Source organism: Poecilia mexicana, unplaced genomic scaffold (assembly GCF_051168715.1).
Source record: "Poecilia mexicana isolate PSO_F unplaced genomic scaffold, ASM5116871v1 scaffold_14, whole genome shotgun sequence".
Lineage (NCBI taxonomy): Eukaryota > Metazoa > Chordata > Actinopteri > Cyprinodontiformes > Poeciliidae > Poecilia > Poecilia mexicana.
In genome coordinates, this window is record NW_028263383.1 from 6,481,139 (window position 1) to 6,500,579 (window position 19,441).

Genomic DNA, 19,441 nt, shown 5'->3' on the forward strand with positions numbered 1-19,441 from the left:
ATCAAACTCACCCCACACTCCATAAGAACAAAACACTAACAAACGCTATGTTCACTTGAAAAGATCAGTATGCCCTGTGCTCCTTGTCAAACACGCGTCCAAGCTGGGAGCCCACGCTTCTCCAAATTGCAAATACAATCTGACATTTTCATGCAGCAGTTTAAATGCAAACCATGTTCATAACTTTGAAAGAGTAGCCCTGGCATTGCATTTACCTACGAGGACACAAGAGGAGGACAAGGAGTAGAAGAAGTGAAGTAAAAGGAAAAAGCCAGTTATTTAGGTTAATAAATACAATAAACAACCTTTCAAGCTGCATATGAGCTGATCAAAGTATTGACGGTGTTTGGTTCTCCAAAGTAAAGATTATAGGCCAGTCCTAATTCAGGGTAAAGGGGTCTTATGCAGATGTCATATAAAACATGATGCAATCCTGGAACACCTTATAGAAACACCTTGTGGTTTGTGTCCATTTTTTGCCCTATTGTTTACCATTCTGATTTGATCAAAGCAAAATGTACACAGCACACATCAACACCACACAGCAAACTGTGCCTCAGAGGGAAACACTATTCTAAAACAGACAAGTGGAAACCAACACAGATTGCATTATCACTCATTTACCTGCTATTTCTCTCCTCTCTGATGTTGGGCTTAAATCTGCTTCCACTTATTACAAACACAACAAAATCACAGTTTACGTTCCAGCCGATTGAGACTATTAGCTGTGCAGATGATTTGAGGAACATCACTGTAGTTGACCAATTTATTTATGCTGAGTGATGTCATTACCTTGTGATGGTCGAGGGGGTTGTTGTCCACGACTTGGTCTATTGGGAGCAGCGGGTTCTCCATGAGTAGGAGAGGGACAGGGACTACCGCGTGGGGACGGCAGAGGTGAGGATCCAAAAGAAGAGCCTGCTCCAGGCTGCAGGTGCTGGGGAAGGATGTCTTCCACCTCATCATCCACGTCACCTGGAGCAGCAGACAAGAACGAATGGTTAGAACATTTCTACAAACCTTAACATAGATAAGTACAATTTGTTGACAACTCCTGACCTTCCATATCATAATCTTCATCACCCACGTCCACGTCTTCAGCAAGCAAGGTCGAACTAGCTGAAGTGGGAATGCTGCCGCAGATCCTTTCCACACTCATTTCCTCCTCCAGACTCTTGATCCACCCTGGACTCCTCAGGCGGATGTCAATCACCTTGTCCAGAACCTGCAATACATACCAGCAAGGTGAGCAGAAAAAGGCTGAGGGGTTCATTCCAACAAATTAGAATAGGAGCCAACTTACAGTGGAACCGCTGAGAGAGAGCGCAGCCAGAGCAGAGTAACCTTCCAAGAAGGTCACCCACATTTTCTCCTCAACAAACCTGCATGAAAAATTGCACAATTAATCGAGAATAAGAGGCTGAAGGTGGAACACAGCCGGATCTCTGTCCTTGCATGTTAGCCTCACCTGATGAGGATGACTTCTCCAAAATTAGCAAACTTATCAAGTAGCTCATCAATGAGTTCATCACTAAAATAGTCATCAGGCCCTGAGGAGCAGAGGGACACCAAGATGGTGCCATCTGGAGGCCCCTGCAGGGCAATAACGTCTTTGTAGACCTGGTGTCGTTCCTCAGGGTCCACCTCCAGGATGTCCACATCTATTATTGCTACCACAGGCCTAAAGAGAAATATCACAAAACATGGAAGAGACATGAATTACTGGTATTATTAAACTGTCATTAATCATCTTGGATTACAGAGATATCATGATGGTTACCTGTGATCTGAGGTCTTGAGCTCAGCCCTGCCATAGTACTTTAAAGTCCCAGGGCTCCAGGTCAGGTCTGGATTATCCTCAGCATCTCCAGATGTAGAGGCTGCACCTACAATGTTCATCTCCTCAGCTGTAAAACAACCACAGAGTAAAAAAAAAACCAACAAAAAACAAATGTCTAAATGCAATTCTTCAAAACTTTACATATATGTTTATAAATGCAAAAAAACAGTAAGGCATTACTGCATTGTTTGCTGGTCAAAAGGTTACAATGATTAGGTTTAAGATGCCCTGCATCTCACCTGTTCTGTTAAAGTTCCACTTTCTCCTTTTCCAAAGTATCCGGTCAGTCCATGCTGGTGTGCGACACTTCTCGCTTGTGTCATAATCTTCTGAGAAGAGGTCATACTTGTAGGTGGGGGCAAAATCCAGGTTTCCCTCAATGAAACCTCGGAAGACCTGCAAAGATATATGAAGGTTTGCACTAGGGCTGTAATGATTAATTGTGATTAATCGATTATTGGCGTAACTGTCAACGAATTCAGTAATCGATTAAACGTTAACTGGCATATACAGAGTAAAAAAAAAGACCATTTACTGAAAGAAGTACATATTCAGACAGTGACTAAGGCAAAACTTTACAAAACAATTACAAGTTTTCATTTAAGATAAAATGTAAAATGTGTTAAAAATGTTCAAGATGCATAGTATAAACTTCAACTGGTTCAAAATTCTCATATTAAGCACATTTGGCTATCCAATTATCAATTTGTTAATCCCAAAAAAAACCACAAAAATAAAACAACAGATCAGCCCGACAGTTAAATCAAGAAGAAAGGACTGAGATTTTCACATGTTAATGCTGTAAATATTTTTGTAGTTGCAGATTCATTCTTTGCTAGTGTACAGTAAAGAAATGCAATGTTATTGTTTTTGTTTTTTAGGTAATAAATTAAGTATTTTCTTATTTAAAAATGAAATTGAATTGTTTAATTTTTGCATATTTTAATGCATTTCATTTTGGTGTTGAAATGAAAAATCTGCAAAATGTGTTAATTTTCCTTTTTAGCCGACTGATCGTCAGGATAATCGATAGAATTATTAATTTCTAAGTAAGGTAGCGTTACTGAGCCAGTTTGCATAATCCAACAAAACTCCAATAGTTGGTCACAGTTATTAAAAAAATTGCTGGGTAAAATTGCTAAAAAAAAACAAAACAAAAAAAACAAACACATTTAAACTCTTACAATACGGTGCAGAACATGCATAGAAAATCTATTCTGAATCAGTCTTAATACACCATCATATAGTGACAAATGATACTAATGCAGTGAAGATGTGTTCTACAGATCATACCATTCCTGTGTTCTTCTGTTCCAACAACTGATCACCAGCTGTTAAAGCATCCCAGTTCTGCTGCTTGATGAGCTCCTTCACTTCCTCGTTGGGCAGGTTGATTCGGTAGTTGAAGTCTCCGCACCAGAACACGTAATCGTGTGAATACAGCAGACGGCCCTGCAGCAGAGGATAAATGTTATCTCAAGTGCGGTTGAATCCAAATACAACATTTGTGACCAGAACTGCCATTACCATCGGGAAACTGAGTCTGCGAGTGATCTCATTGTAGTCGTCATTCCTCTCTTTAACCTGAGACTGGCCGGCAGCGAAGTGGGAGCAGACGAAGCAGATGCTGGTGGTGTGGAACAGCAGGCGGATGGCGACACCTCCCTTATTACCGGTGGCCCCGCCCATTCCGGTTTTCACTGTATCTACAGCAACATCCCTGTAACATAACGAATGAAAAACTCGCAAGGGTTTTCTTAGCACTCGTAGTCATCGAGTGTTTCTGATCAGAATCTGCACCATTTTTACCTGATGAAGGGTGCGTGCTGAGGACGGATGAAAACAAACAGGCACACTCCCACCAGCTGCTCAGAAGCAAGCAGCACATACTTGTGGTCCCTTGAAATGTTTTTCTGGAGCTCAGCAGCCCACAGTTTCTGGTTAGTAGTGCTGAGACAAAGAAGAGATGAAGAGCACCAACATTAAAACAAAAAAACAAAATCAACTCAATATTACTGTTTATTAAGGTTTAATACCTTTTAAACATCAGTAGTTTTAGCACCAAGTGTTTGTAGCCGTTTTAAATTTTGTAATGTTTCAATTTCAGACATGAAATGTGCTATATTCTAAAGCAGTGGTATGTGACAGATCACGAAGTAATTGCTGAGCTGTTCCAGACACACCCCAAAAGACTTGTTGTAGCTGAGGCTGCAGCAAAAGGTGATTCTACAAATAACTGAGAAGAGAATAGAACCACCTGCTGCAGACACTGCTGCAAAATGTTTGAAGGTGTGTCTAACAGTCACATACTGAAATATGCTTTGTACATTTCAATACATTACAGTTGAAATGCATTGAGTCCATTATGAACTAACTGCAGGTTATTGATTGGCACATACCTGGCACTGACAATGTTCCCAGCATTCAGTTCAACCATTTCTTCAAAGCCGATGGCAAAGATATCTATGGGGTTGGCTTTGCTGTCTGTCAAGAAACAAAAATAAACGGTTGTCGTTCAGTGAATGTGTTTAAAGAAACAGTCAACAGTTAAAGGGTAATGATCTTATAAATAAAAGTTTGTGCTAAACACAACGGACATTTACTGAAAACAGATCAGCTGTAATCTTTGTCAATTTATTTCAATTTCATCAATTGTCTCTTTCTAATAGTCATAGATTTATCTTAAACTTAACCATTTCTGTACTGACTTATAAACTAAAAAGGAGGGATTGATTGATTTGCTTACTGGATCACCAATGTCCACTTTCTGATTTAATATCTAGTGTACACACTTCTTTATTTAATAATAACAGTTGAATATTTACAGCACCTACTTCAACTAAACAAATAGGATACATACTCAAGGGGCCATTACCAAGAAATGACTGTAGACAAATTAATAGAAACATACCCTGGAACTCGGGATGTCCTGCCTTTTTTGGAGCATCCAGCAGCCAGTCGTTCAGTGTCTGGTTGCGAAATGCGATGCTGCGAAACTGCTTGCCCCCGTTGACGTTCCAGGTCCCGACACAGACCCGGATTTGCTTGGGCTTTGTGTATTTATGGTGACTCTGACACATTCCAAGCAACACTCTTGGAGAGGCTGCAAAGGAAAGGACGTGCGGATTAGATGCCAAAACATGGGAACGTGCACGTCAGAAAGGAGGTTTGGAGGAAGATGAAACAAAGAAGGGGAAAATACTGATGAAGAAAGTTATTATATTCAAAACACAACAGAGGAAATTCACTAGAATGTTTAAAAACAAAGGTTATGGGAGGATGACTTTAGCTGTGACCACTTCACTGAAAACATTCACAAAGCAAACCTTGGTAGTGGTTTATAGCTGTCTGTAAATACCTACTGAAAACATGTTGAAACATCACTGCAAAAAAATATCTAGTCCATTTTAGTTTAATCATTGCTGCAACTATCTAATAAAACAGACAGTGGAATAGACCACAACCAATAGAGAGAGAGAGAAAAAAAAAAAAGACAAAACAACTATATGACAGGGCAGGAAAACATATCTATCTGTTGCTTGCAGTCCATCAGTTACTATACCTGATTGTAAGACAGGCTCAGTGACTAAGATTGTTTGCAAATGGGAGAGAAGGAAGAAAGTTGTAGGTTAGCATCCCTTCAACAGATAATAGCCGGTAAATATTAAATCAGTCGAGTCAGGGCTCCCTTCGAAATTCACAAAGTTTCTTTAGTGCTGCTGAGAAGCCTATGTCTCCATAGCAACCATTAAACATTGTATTCATGACAATTAGTTGGTATGGAAAAAAAAAAAAATCAGGTCAACAATGGTTTAAAATACATGACCCAAAAAATGCAGAAATTACTCAGTGCCCAGAGAGGAATCTTTAAGAATCCTAGTCTCTAATCTAACCATCTGAATTGTTATCAGGTATGACTAAGTGTTGTGCTATTGGCAAAAGAGGGACATTAAAAACATTAACAGCTGGGATGCCAATAAGTGTGGCAACCAGTGACAATTCCAAATTTTTTCATCACTGAATCAATGTCCTCAAGTGAAAGTATTTGAGAGATTATCTAACAGCAATAAAGACAGATTTATTTTAAGGCTTTTTATAAAGCTAGCCAGATGAGCCAACAAATGTGGAGGGCGGTGTAAGAAAAAGTTAAAAGGAGATAATAATTACATTGTATTCTTTCTTTGCATTGTTTTTTGTGTCTAACATTGCTCAAAATGTTGTTGTTTCTTTATGTTACAAAAGTTTAAGCAAAGTGCAGCTCATTGTTTCCACAAATGTTCCACCAAATAAAAAGGCACTTCCATCATGTTGTAGAAAATTACCGTAAAGACTGGAAGTGGTGAGCAAGGCTCGCGCTTTGTCTGCTAAATCACTGTTAAGCGTGGATCCCAGCCTCAAGATGTCTATCGCCTCCTGCTTGGAGCTGTCGAAGAAGTTGTTCTGGATGGTCCGTGTCACAGAGCGAGCGCCATCTTTGAGCTTTCCAGCCTACAAGAAAAGAATATATACATATATATTTAGCATCCAACCAGTAAAAAAAAAAGGCACGGTCAAGAAGTATTGGTTAAAAATTTACATTTTTCACCGCTGCGGATGGAAAAAAAAAGAACAAGGAGGAACATTCTAGAGAGATCTGTCAGATTTAAAGCTCTCAGTGGTGGATTTCAATTATCTTCTGGACAAGTTTAAGATTTCATTAATGACCACTAGGTGGCAATCTGGACAGATTTCTCTAAATTCAAAGAAAGACTTTGCATTTCAATGGAAGAAATAAGTATAAGTGTAATTGCTACAAGTAAAAGAAATTAAAGTAGTTTTTTCCCCTCTTTGTTTCTCTTATTTTTGAATTTCTGCTCACAGTGAGAGGAAAGTTTAATGAGAGCGTATATTTTCAGAAGGATAATCAAAGAGAAGTAAACAAGATTTGTCACCTATCCCAAACTCCATTCTCATTTATATGAAACCATCATATACACAGGACACCAGAAATAGACCCATAGCTTAAAGGCAACACCAACCATCCTAATAACTTACCACACAGGTGGAGAGGTCCACAGGTTAGCCAAAAGACATAATGCACATAATTAAAGGAAAGAAGGGTACAATTTCTACACAGAGGATTAAATATTCATGCAACTGTTATAATGCAATCATTAGCTTGCATTCTTACAGAAAATTGCAGTCTATGAATTAGTGTCTAAGAGGTGATGGCTGAATATATTTAAAGCAATGAAGAAATTATTGATATCCTAATTGTGCTCATGCAATTCACTGTTTGGAATCTAAACTGGAGCCGGGTAAAGAGCCATGGGTTCAGCATAAAGCCCTAATCTAGGAGGGTATAAAAGTTAAAAAATAAGATAAATTGATTTTTTTTTTTTTTTACTTTTCGTGTGTGCATTTATCAGATGTATTCAGACTTGAAATGGTACAATTTTTTTTAAATGCTTCTTCAGAATCTTTAAAATGGTGTTAAAATCCTGGATGACATCATTTACAGTCACATGTTATTAGCCTGCAAAAACTACTTGGGTAACGCTACATCACACATTGGAGCAGAATCTATGGAAGCGGAAGTGTTGCTAACCTGCATTATAAAATACCTAAACAATTGAAAACTTCTCGTTATTCCCAAGAATTAAATTGTTTCACTACATACCTTGGCCTTCCCATCCAGAGCTCCAGTTCCTGCATAAATCTTACTGACGGAGTCTCCGTTAGCAGACCACATGGTCCTGAAGACCTCCTGGAACCGGGCCACCAGCTGTGGTTTCTCTGTCAGACCCATTTGTTCTAACTGTCTGGGCAACATCTGAATGGAAGGAGGCAAAGGGAATTTGAATAAACGACAAATCTATAAAATCTTTCAACTTCAGGCATTAATGTACACCAAGCTGGACACAAACCTCAAGTGCAAAGAAGGCTTGTACACTGTTGGTTCTATCCAAACAGTCCAGGCAGTTACTCCTGATGGTCCCTCCCTGAGTCCTGAAAAAAATAAAATAAAATCTGATTTATGCAACTGCAAAATGCAATAATTTAACATTTGATGGAACCCGACTTATCATTATTGTAGTTCCTTTCATTTTTTTAAACTTGCAAGTCATTAGAGAATAAATGTGTAATGCTATAGATTTAGACTTCTATACTAAATGCCTCCCAATCAAACCTGTGATACTTAATTTCTCACTTGCATAACTGGAAAGACCTGAGGTACTTACAGAATGTCTGTATTTACACAAAGATTAAATTGAGCATAGGTGAAGTCTATATACTGATTAGATGCTTTCTGATGGCAATTGTTCACTAAGCTGTATCAGAGTAAAGAGGGCTAATGAAAAATTGACATTTTTCATTCCAAAATAAATTCAAAAAGTCAAGAAAATATCTATTATGTTCCTTGAGAGATATGCACCACTTTACTTTGTCCCATCAAATTAAGTTGAACATTGTCTTTGTACTATGACTAGAAAATGTTCAAGTACTTTTGGAAAGCTGTGGAAAAATGTGTTTTTGACAGTTTTACTAAAGGCCCATGGAGATTATTGATCACTTAGATAAATGTTTCAGCTGCTGGATAACACAGCAATGACAACCATGGACCATGAGCTCAGAGGTGCCCTCTAATGGATGGTCTGCAAACAACTGGATAGAGTCAAGTAACAGTGTTGCCAAAGAAGGATTAATTAGCAAATAGTATGTTACAACAAGATGATGACTATGTCTATTAAATAATAGAAGTTGTAACAATTTGAGTCAAATTATTCAAAAGAATAAAAGGTTAAGGGTGACTGGGCAAAGAGACATGAGGAGATGTACCAAAATAGGGTGGACATAATCTTAAAGAGCTAAGCTATGCAACATTTAAGAAACCCTGATCACAGAGTTTCAAAAGAAGGGTTTTGTAAACTCAGAGCTCCAAAGAGGGAAACCTAGATTTTCTTAGATGCGATGGAGACAACTAACAAGATGAGGAATGTGTGAGCATGGCAACTGCGGTTGAAAAAATACCTGTTATATTGGTACTTCAACTGTAAGAAAATGATCAGGAAAAGATATACAAATCTGTACAGTAAGGAAGAACTTTTGCACCTTACAATGCCTTTTTCACCGGAGTAGTAGAAGAACCCACACTCGTCTATGAATTTACTCAGCTGTGGTTTCAGAACACTGCTGAGTTTATCAGTCTTGCCACCCCTCACATTTTGATGATAGTCAAAGTTAACCATTCTCACTGCTGTGGCATGTTCTGAAGCCTTCAGGTGATTCTGAGGGAGAGAAAAGGGAAGAGCACATATTTGTTAATATTTAAATATAATCCAAAGATGTATAATGTGCAGTTGTGTGGCCTGTAAACATACAACAGTTTCCATTCATTATGCAAACTAAGTTTTTTTGATCCACAGGAAAGCTTGTACGGCAACGTGCTTTATAAAAAAGGCTCAAGCTCATTTCAAGCTTGCAATGCTGTCACATTTGCTTCTTATTTTGAAAATGTTGAACATCTTAAAGTTTTTTTAATTTAATTTTACTTTTCTCTTTGCTAACTGACTGGGCAGAAAAAACGAGCAGGAAGTGACACATTCTGTGTTGAGCAAAATCCTCCGCTCTGGAGAGGCAGTAACAGTTCAATATTTTGCAAGCTTACACAAAGCAATGTGCAGTAAAAAGGCCTCTTACGACACATCTTCAACTGTTTCACTGAAATCCTGTGTTGTTGTCTGCATTAGATAGAAATCCTTTAGTAAAAACAAAAAAGACAGTTAAATCTCACCTGAAATGCTTTGCTGAGCATATGTTCCCCTTCTTTGCTTCCAAGCAAGTTGATGATCACCTGTTTCCCATACAACCTTCGCAGTGCAGTGAAGTGTCTGCAAAACAGATCCAGGCATATAGTGCATTTATCAAATACAAGCGGTTACAAAGTTGATAGCAATAATCATAATTATCTTTAAGTAAATGCACTGTAGCTAGGTTTTAGGTTAGTTTGAACATGACACAACAACAAAACATTGAATAATATCAATAAATATAATTAGATTTAAAACTGCAAACAGTATAACTGTTCAAAGAGCTACCAGACCAAGACATTAACACTTTTCAGTGTGTGACTTGCTAGTCAAGGAAGCAGCCGTACTCTGCAACACTGAGGTGTTAAACATGGCAAAGGGACCCAAAATGATGCAATAAGCAAATTAAAGGGAGCAGAAAGAAAAGTTGGTTAACATCTGCACCACAAAAACAGAAGATTGGAAGTTGGCCATATTCCTCATTGCTTAATTTATAATTAATGGCAGTATGTATGTGCTAGCCTTGTACAATCAAATAAGTTCTGGAAAAACACAGTTAAAAAAGCGGCTGCTGTGGATTGATAAGGAGGGTTCCAGTACTATTTGGGTGTGGTACAGATTTTAAACCAGGAAGGCATGGTTCACACCCCAATCACAAAACAACCAAAGTGTAAAGAAAAAGAGCATTTATCACCATCTGATTTCTAAAGTATACTGGAAAGGACAAGAATACCTGGTCATTTAAAGCCAGAAAATGAGTCAATTTTTATTTATTTATTTATTTTTTGATGCAAAACCGATGAGAAGTTAAGAGGGGCTGAAGCTGTCTGTAGAGCTTCTGCATGTTTCAGCTGGTTATATTTACAAATATTTAGAAAACTTTTAAAATAACATTTCCTTTCAAAATTAAAGGCCTAAATAAAAAAACAAAAACTTCAGTTTTTGTTTTTGTAACGTAAGTTACTTAGATTAAACTAAGCTTCTTTAATTTATCTTGGTCATTTTTGGCTCTCTTATGAGAGTTATTTGCGTTAGCAAGTTTCTTAACTTTGCCTTTTATGCAGCAGCATAATACAATAAGTACCTGAACTGTTATTGATATAAAGTTAAAGCCAACTACTGAAATCTGTTTCTCAAGACAAATTTAGTTAATGTCACACACTTCTAAAGGAGCTAGTAATGGTAAGGTAACAAAAATGTTTTATTTCAATTCACTTAGCTACAATAAACCCACAGATTTGTTTGTGAGGAAGGCTGAACGTTAAGCAATAGGCTCCTGCTCTGCATCTATTGTAGCATTGTAATCCCTAGGTCCGAAGTTCAACACACATTGCATGATAGTTGTCAGCACTTGTCTCAAAACAAAAATATCTAATTGTATTAAAAAGGAATACGCTTAGAAAAGTAATGGGGGTACTAATTTAAGACACAACTAAAAGGACATTTTAAAAAATGTGACGGAAAACCCTGCAGGGTTTCTGCAAAGACGTGCAGAAACCACGTCTTTGACATTTCCACTGAGGGTTGTAAACGTGAAAAAATGTATATTAGCTAAAAGATATAGTAGAAAATGAGGGGTATGTGGTAACAACTGAGCTGTCCAAGTTGAAAAAAAAAAGTGCAACGATTAATGCCAAAAATCCTGGATCATAATTTGTTTCCAAATGTGATTTGTATCTTTGTGTTGCCTGGAAACAGAAGTGGAACTTTGTAAATCCAGCAATTTTGGACCAATGGATTAAAACTATTGAGGGGATTTATTTAATGAAGAAACTGAAAACAATTTCAGAAATGGAACTCTTCCAAATGCAAATGTTACTCAGTCACCTGAAGAGAGAGTAGCATATATAGGGGCAAATATTAGACTGAATCAAAAGCATCTCCCATGATTTTTGACAATGTTCATGTCACATCAAAAATACTGTATATTTGGTAGGACATTGTTGATGAAGAGCTATTAATGTGTCCTTGGTGTTCCCAGCAACAATATTAGCATTTCAGTCTTAATCCTCTCCTGTTTTCAAGCCTTAGCTACTCTCAACCAGGAGGCAAAGAGATTTCCAGAAGGCCATCAATCAGCTGGAATCAAGTAAAGCAGAAGAGAAGTGCAACTGAAGTCACTCATAAAAGATCCACTTAACCTTTTAATTACCTTTCAAAAGCTGGTGCATTTGCCTCAAATCCCCTTGAGAGTTTGACACGATGGGACCCCACCTGCAAACACACAACCCACAGTGTCCTACTTTGGTAAAGTACAAAAAAAATAAATTTAAAAGACCCCAAAAAAGATAAGAGTACACATTGTGTGGATTCCCAGAAAACCTGAGAAAGTGAAACAGACATTTGTGCACTTGAAATAGACAGATGAGGCCTTGGTTCATTTTAAACGGAGAGAGGATGGAGTGGGACAAGAGCAACACAGCGACAGAATGGAGGAAATTTGTTCACGCAGACAAAGACACTGAGCAACAGAGGAATCTCGTCATCTCTCCAACACCTTTCTTCCCCAGATTTCAGCCCTGTTGTTCCATCGAAAAATCTAATACAAGCATTGACACAGAATCAGGGAAGTAAACTTGGATACGCATGACTACTCCCACTCAGGCTTGGTGAGAAATGAATAAATCTAACACTCTGGTCGCAACAAGGAAGTCTGTTCCTCTTTGTCACGTTGCTGTTCCCTTTTAAAAAATATTTGCCAACAGAAAAGCTCTTCCTACTTTCACTTGACTTCTGTTTGTGATCAGCTTGTAGGATGATGGCTAGACAGAGTTTTTTCTGTCTAGTTCCGTTTATGATTTGCTTGCATAGACCTGTTTTTGACAGGGCCTGTATAAACTATACTGGGGGTAAACCGTACTGCGGCCATTGTGACTTCTTTTCTTTCTCCTCCGTCATGCAGGTCCAGCCTCTGCATTTTTAATAACTTCTTGAGATGACATCTGAAACTACTCAGGTTGCAGTGGAACAGCTTAGACTAAAACACAGTCAGTGTGTGCCACAACACCGTGGTAGACTGGTCAAGAACAATAAAATCAACATTTTCAAGTACTAAATCTATACATGATCTAAAAACGTTTTGGTATCTAAATAAAAAAAAAGGATTCTCAGATTGTTATTATAGTTGAAGGACAGATGCATCTTTCACAGTATGAGTCATTTCGCTTCAGAGAATAGATACAGGTGCAGCTCAGTAAATTACTAAATAATTGAACATTTTCATTTCATAGTATGTAGAATTATTGCAAATAGGATGACTACTGAGGACCTTAAAAAATGAATATTCCTTTTAAAGTGTTTTCAAAAACTGGAAATGTTCTGTTATAGCCAACACAATCATGGGGAAGACTTTATAGTTACCCAAAGGCAGGTACCCTCTACGTAGATGTCAAACTGCAAAATGTTAAAACCCTTTAACTGTCGTGACGACAACAGAGTCTTTATGAACCCGTTTACCTACCAGTAAGTGTTTTAGGGGTGACAGTTAAAGGGTTTTAAAGATATTGACTGTTCACAAAGTGCAGTATCCATCAATATTAGTAGAAAGTTGAGTGGAAGGAAAAAATGTTGTAGAAAAAGGGATTCCTGCAGCATTTAATTTTTTTTTTTGTACAGAAAAATAAGAAAGAACATGGGTACTTCTACATTTTGGTTGATTGACCAGCAAAACTGACCTAAACCAAACCCCAATAAAGAATCTGTGGGGTATTGTAAGATAAAACACACGAGATCAAACACTGCAGTTTAACTGAAGGTCATTATTAAAGGTGCTCAGGCTTTCTTAACAACTTAGCAGCACCACAAGCTGATTGTCTCCAACTCTATGTGGCATTGACGCAGTAATTCAAGCAACAGGAGCATTTCACTAAGCTACAACTGCTAGGTTAAAATCCACGTTTCATAATCCATAAGCCTGGACCTTCCAAAACTGAAATAAAGGCTTAAATATACTTCTTGACAATGTCCTAATTTACTCAGATGCACCAGTAAATAGCTCTTTTCAAAGATGGGTAAATAAAACAATGAATGACTTTCAACTTCTACCACTGACTATCTCACTCAGCAGGTGCTCTTTGAATTGCACTTGTGCTAATTATATATAGGCTCATTTGCATTAGAAAAACTTCTCTTTTAAATGAAACTAACATAACACATCCTGCTCAGGAAGTACTTGAGCGTATGGAGAGGAGAGCCTACAAGCCACAACTGGTAGAAGGGGACTGAGAGCTAAGAAGGTGCGTCAAAGCAGGAGAACTACACTTGTGTCTGAAAACAACCCCAAGCCCACTAATCTGTGTTTTGAGAAAAGACCTACTGGCCTGAATAGATGGCTAATATGCTCATGGCGTCATGTCGGTTTTTAGGAGATTATTGTTGTTAGAGGTTAACGTGTATCCAGCTGCTTTGGGAATATTAGAGTAAATCAAAAAGTGGTTAGGGGATGTTTTCAGATCAGGCTCTCTCACCTGACCCAAGAAGTCTGGGAGCTGAGGAAAACAGAAAAAAAGCCCTTTACCAACCACTATTACTATCATTAACCTCCCCCACATCCTATCTAAATTACCAGTCTGTGCAATGTCAGAACAGGAGCAGGCAAACTCAAGTGATGTTGCGTCAGCTGTGAGCACACAATGGGAATATCAGATGTAATCAAAATGGCATTTCCTGGACAGGTGCAGGGTAGACTAAGAAATTATAATGAAACTTCTCATTTTGTTTTACACCCATCAAGTCTGGCATTGCACAGAGGATTGACTTATCTGCAGTAATAAAGCAACAGCAACAGCAGCAGAGCTCCCAGCCCCCACCCACCACCCCAAAAATGAAAATAAATAGAGATGGGAGGGGGGAATAAAAACAACAAAACAAAAGGAAAAGGTTATACCAGGTGGGGGTTTTCATCCAGTCCATTAGGGTGTCGATTCTCATTGAGGTGCAACAAAACACCCTTAATGGACTTTTTCTGAATAAAGCGACAAAAAGGGGTTAAAACTGGTATAAAAAATCTATTGTGAAAACAAGATGACTTTTTTTTTTCCCTTTTATGTTGTAATAACATAAAAGGCACTTGTCATTTTGCTCCCTTCACTATAAAATGAAGCTTTAGTTTTGGCTGCTTGATGGAGGATGTCATTAGGTATGAAATGAAGCCTTGAGTTCATTCTTACCTGTCAGAGATGTTCTCTTTCAGCTTTAATAGCCCATAATTTAAAGAAGTTCTCTATATTCTATAATTACTCAACTATAAGAAAAAATGGTTTTATGAGTTCATTAAATAACCTCAACCAATAGAGATTCACTCAATTATACTGGATTGATCTGGGTGTTATAATATGTCAAACATCATAAGAGTGAAGAGGCCTAAACTGGGGTCACAAGAAATTAGATGCAACAGTTCAGCTTCTTCTTTTAAATAAATGAACAAAATTAAATTACACGTTTTCTCTTCAAAATTCATTAAAAATATTTGACGACAAAGGACAATAAACTTTATGCAATTATTTAAGTTAATGGCTATGAAAGGGTTAAATAACATATGAAGTGGAAGAAGAAAGGCATGAAGTTGCAAACAGGAGGTACGAAGAGGCCAACTAATCAAAAAAACACAGCAAACATACACTGCCACAGTAAACAATCCTAACTGAGTCCTACCTATGACTTAAGCATCCAGAAAATCGAGAAAACTTCAACCATCAAAAATGTTTTATAATTTGAATAAATGCCTTACATTACATTAATACTTCAGCATTTGATACCATCTGTACCTGGATTCCTGGCTGTTCCCAGAAAAGAGGAATGGATCCTCGGATCTGGATGAACGATGAGACTTTATCATCTAGGAAGATAACCTTTGAAGGAAAGAACAAGAGAAATTCTTAGTTTTTTTTATGAATGAATGCAATTACACAATTAAAACCACTTACAAAACGATTAAATATACATTTTAAAAATATTCTGAAACTGGAATGAATAGCAACATAAATTGGAAGACAATCGATAAGCTGAGTTATTTATTTATTTGCAAAATAAAATACCTGAATTTAATTTAAATTTAATGTTATCAATAATATTTAATGACTGACTCAGTAAGAGCTGTGGGCAGACTGCATTACTAGGGGCTTCATTCATACAAAGTAAAACTGCTGACAAAAATAGATTTAAATCATACTGAACTTGTTAAACGTTTTGCCTTCCATCTGTGTGATAACTTAAGAAAAGAAGGAACTTGTCGACTGAAGCCGTGACTAACCTGTTCAGTCTCCACAAAGTTGGCCACCTGTCCGTCATCGTTGGTTCCTCGCACATTAAATCTCGTGCCGGCTCGCTCCGAGCTGAGGCGAGAGAAGATGCAAGCCTTGGCCTGTTTGTGGCCGGCATAGATGGTCCTGATCTCTACGCCGCCACACATCAGCCTCAGCAGCCAGTCATCACAGTTTACTCCATAGTGTTTGAGGTGCAAGTGCAGAGACTGGTTCCTGTTTGGTTGCAAAGAGGGAAAGATGACTAAATAAAAAGAAGCAAAAACAGATCACAATCTTTGAAAAAAAATAAAAAATAAAATAAAACAAATGCACGCCTAAAGGCTATTCTATAAGCTTTAAACAGAGAAATGTTGACATCTCTACCAAAAGAAGCGGTTGTCTGTAGTGTCTTCTAGGATCCTGCGATGCGCATTGAGACTTAGATCCATGCTGATTCCAGTAGCAGACCAGGCAAAGTAGAAGTGTCCTGAGTTTAGGACCTTGCGCACCTCGGAAATCCGGTCCTCATCACCTGGATCGTTCTTCAGAGATATAAAGTCTGTCTGCGTGACCCTGAAGACCTCTGAATCCTGCACCTTCCCCACAGAGCTGCATCCTGTCACAACCACGAGACTGTGCAGCATGGAGTCCCCTGCAAAATTGAGGGATCAAAAGTACAAGAAATGGTTAACTGAACTTTGATGCCATTACTGCATAACAGGAATTCAGCAGCCAGTCTAATCTCAGCCATCAAGAAGACTGAGCTTTAATCTTTCACGCTGGTTCCTTGTTGTTATAACAACACCCTTCAAGGTCATATGAAGGATGGAAGAAAGCAGCTTATGACTAAGGAGCAACCGTGCCACAAACCAGAGGAGAAGCATCATGGCTGCCTGGAACCATTTAGGGAACAATCATTTTCTGTTTTCCTACCCAGGTTTAGCCGGAGAACACCAAGGATTCCATACGCATCAAAGATCCTGGTATAAGTACTTTTAATGGCATCCTTTTCCGCCGCCGCTAAAAGAGACAAAACGGGTAAGAAGAAAACATTATTAGAGCCTGTTCAAATATATCATTTGTAAGTAGTTGACAGATGTTCTAGGATGAATCGCTTGTGTCATACTTCCATTGAAATGCCACTGCTTGAAAGTGCAGTCTAAAGATAGTGTCAATCATATCTCAATTAAAAAACAGATGGCTTACACAAAACGGCAACAGCTCCTGATTCAAACATGAGGCATTCTTCCCTCGCCCTCGTTTCCACTATGACACTGTAAGGTGGTGGATCCAGCTTGTGGTAAATACGGTATCCTTTGCTGAAGGCCATAGCTGATCCAAGATGAAAAAAATCCTATGTTATTACCTGTAAACAAAGGAAAGAAATAAGAATCAGTGATTACGAGACATAAAAATACATTTACTTTAAGATTTTTGTTGAATAACTTGAACAGTAGGATCTTTATTTACGGTAAAACAGAAAATACTTAATTTTTTTTTTAAATCCTTATTTATACATCTAAGCATATGTACCTAACCTTTCTTAAAATTCTCACTAATTTAGAAAAGGTTAATCGTTAATTAATTTACTTACAAACTGAAGAGGATGGGAAGCACTTACTTTTGATGCATTTAATCAAAAGAAAAAAACCCCAAATTTTTCTGTCTTTAAGTGGTTGATTTTGATGTCAATTCAGTTGAACGGTGCATCTCTAAACACATAAATATACCCACTGCCATACCTATCTAGTAGCAAGTTGGACACACTTTGAGGTTCAAAACTGCCTTAATTCAGCAAGATGTCAGAGACAAGTGGAGATTTTGGGTCATTTTGGCATGATAGCACCGCAGAATGCAGCAGATGTTTCAGCTGCACATCTGTGATGCAGTTCCTCCATTACAAATGTTTCCTAAAGTTGGTCCACTGGATTGAGATCTAGCATATGTGAAGGATTGTCATGTTCAGAGAACCAGCTGATTTGAGCTATTTGATTTAATTTAAGCTGTGTGACAGGGTGTGTTATTCTGCAGGAAGCAGCCATCAGAACGTAGATAGACTACTGTCATAAAGGAACAGACAAGGTCAGGAACAACACTGAGAAAGTCTGTGTGTATGATCAATTGTTTGATACAGTTTAACATTTACATTTAAGAAAATTGGTGGATTTGTTCCAGGTTGTGCCAATCGCTGCTCAGCTGGACCATGGCACTGTGATCCAAGGCTAAAGGACATCAGATAGCCAAACTCATTTGAAACCGATAAGACCATAATGCCGCCTGCACAACATAAAGTCGGAGATTTGAATAATATCTTAGCAAATGGACCTCCGATCTTATCAGTTTTTTTACTCTGATTCTGAATAGGACAATAAATCTTTTAAAGATTGAGACAATGAAGGCCACTGCACATGGGTGAGTAGAGCAGCAGTCTTCCATCTCAAGAGTATGGCAAGCCTGAACAGAAGAAAACCAAAACACAACACAGCATGCTTTGCATAATACCATTATCTTGCTTATCCATTGTACCAAAGACAGCAGAAAGTTTTGGGTAAACCTACATTTTAATACCAACTTCTAGTTGTTTGCAGCTTGCTACAGAAAGGATCGATAAGTCCACCATTTGTGTCTCAAAATCTAAGAAGACTGTATAAACAATAAAACAGTGACAGTTTATTCTATTTCGAAACGTTTCCCTTAAACTGCAAATAAGGGAAACTTGCCAAACAATTACAGGAACAAGAAGGAAAGTTAGGCTGCAAAGTCATCCGTATAGGGGGGATCAGTGAGGACACTGCCCGACAGAGATGACAAAGTAATATTTATTTTAACAGACTCGCTGCAGGGTAGCAGTGATAGAGGGACATGGTGAAAGTTAAAGGCCGGGGAAGTGGCAGATCATCTTCCCTGACTGATAGTCACGACTTCAAAACGCAGCAGCAGCATACGAAGCAACCGCTAACCTACCAGCTAGCACACAATGCTACATTTTTATGCAATGCAAAGCCATCAAACGAAGCAGGTGAATTACTCGTATGTGAAGAAAGTATTTGCTGTCCTTCGCACGCCTAACGCTAGCTGGCAACGTTAGCCAACTTAGCCAGATTAAATCACAGAGACGGCTATGATTCGCTAGGTTTCATTATTTTGATGGTGGCACTACCTGCGCGTCCTGGGATGATTAACTACCAGCTACTATCGCATTTCTTATCTAGTCCCGCTCATGTAAAACACACACGCTTTCATGTATTTCTAAATGTTGGTTTTATGTAGCAACTATCTGGCTTAATTAAAATATACAGAATAAATGTACTATAAACCCCGTCTTACCGTCTCCCCACCGGGTCGCTGTACCGCTGTCACAACAAAATCCTTCCCGGTGTGTTGGCGGAGTGGTACATTCGGACGTAAAGTAAAGCACGCCCTGCCTCACGTTACCGTAATACTTCTAAAACCATATATGACGGAAGTGCCTTAATTGCAATAAAACTTAAAGTACTTGCCTTTAAAAGCTAGTAAACGTTACTGATAACAACTGTACAGGCACACATGTAAACTACAATTAATACGCA

The 19,441-nt window shown here is 38.2% G+C and overlaps 1 protein-coding gene across 2 annotated transcripts in view; it reads right to left on the minus strand.

The window, feature by feature from the left end:
• synj1 (synaptojanin 1) overlaps positions 1 to 19,367 on the minus strand; it is a 33,290-nt gene extending 13,923 nt beyond the window's left edge. The window contains exons 1-24 of one of the 2 annotated variants that reach the window (XM_088012699.1): positions 19,200 to 19,367; positions 17,079 to 17,238; positions 16,806 to 16,892; positions 16,257 to 16,524; positions 15,881 to 16,106; positions 15,396 to 15,479; positions 14,516 to 14,593; positions 11,783 to 11,844; positions 9,615 to 9,711; positions 8,933 to 9,108; positions 7,747 to 7,828; positions 7,500 to 7,652; positions 6,163 to 6,328; positions 4,752 to 4,943; positions 4,240 to 4,324; positions 3,650 to 3,790; positions 3,368 to 3,560; positions 3,134 to 3,292; positions 2,080 to 2,236; positions 1,781 to 1,907; positions 1,469 to 1,681; positions 1,304 to 1,382; positions 1,060 to 1,225; positions 793 to 975 (exon numbers count right to left, since the gene is read on the minus strand). In XM_088012699.1, coding sequence (XP_087868825.1) covers positions 793 to 975; positions 1,060 to 1,225; positions 1,304 to 1,382; positions 1,469 to 1,681; positions 1,781 to 1,907; positions 2,080 to 2,236; positions 3,134 to 3,292; positions 3,368 to 3,560; positions 3,650 to 3,790; positions 4,240 to 4,324; positions 4,752 to 4,943; positions 6,163 to 6,328; positions 7,500 to 7,652; positions 7,747 to 7,828; positions 8,933 to 9,108; positions 9,615 to 9,711; positions 11,783 to 11,844; positions 14,516 to 14,593; positions 15,396 to 15,479; positions 15,881 to 16,106; positions 16,257 to 16,524; positions 16,806 to 16,892; positions 17,079 to 17,202 — 3,298 coding nt within the window. In that variant the 5' untranslated portion in view covers positions 17,203 to 17,238; positions 19,200 to 19,367. The remainder of the gene's footprint in view (positions 1 to 792; positions 976 to 1,059; positions 1,226 to 1,303; positions 1,383 to 1,468; positions 1,682 to 1,780; positions 1,908 to 2,079; positions 2,237 to 3,133; positions 3,293 to 3,367; positions 3,561 to 3,649; positions 3,791 to 4,239; positions 4,325 to 4,751; positions 4,944 to 6,162; positions 6,329 to 7,499; positions 7,653 to 7,746; positions 7,829 to 8,932; positions 9,109 to 9,614; positions 9,712 to 11,782; positions 11,845 to 14,515; positions 14,594 to 15,395; positions 15,480 to 15,880; positions 16,107 to 16,256; positions 16,525 to 16,805; positions 16,893 to 17,078; positions 17,239 to 19,199) is intronic. The other variant, XM_088012700.1, reaches the window with a different exon arrangement.
• Between the last annotated feature and the right edge of the window lie 74 nt (positions 19,368 to 19,441).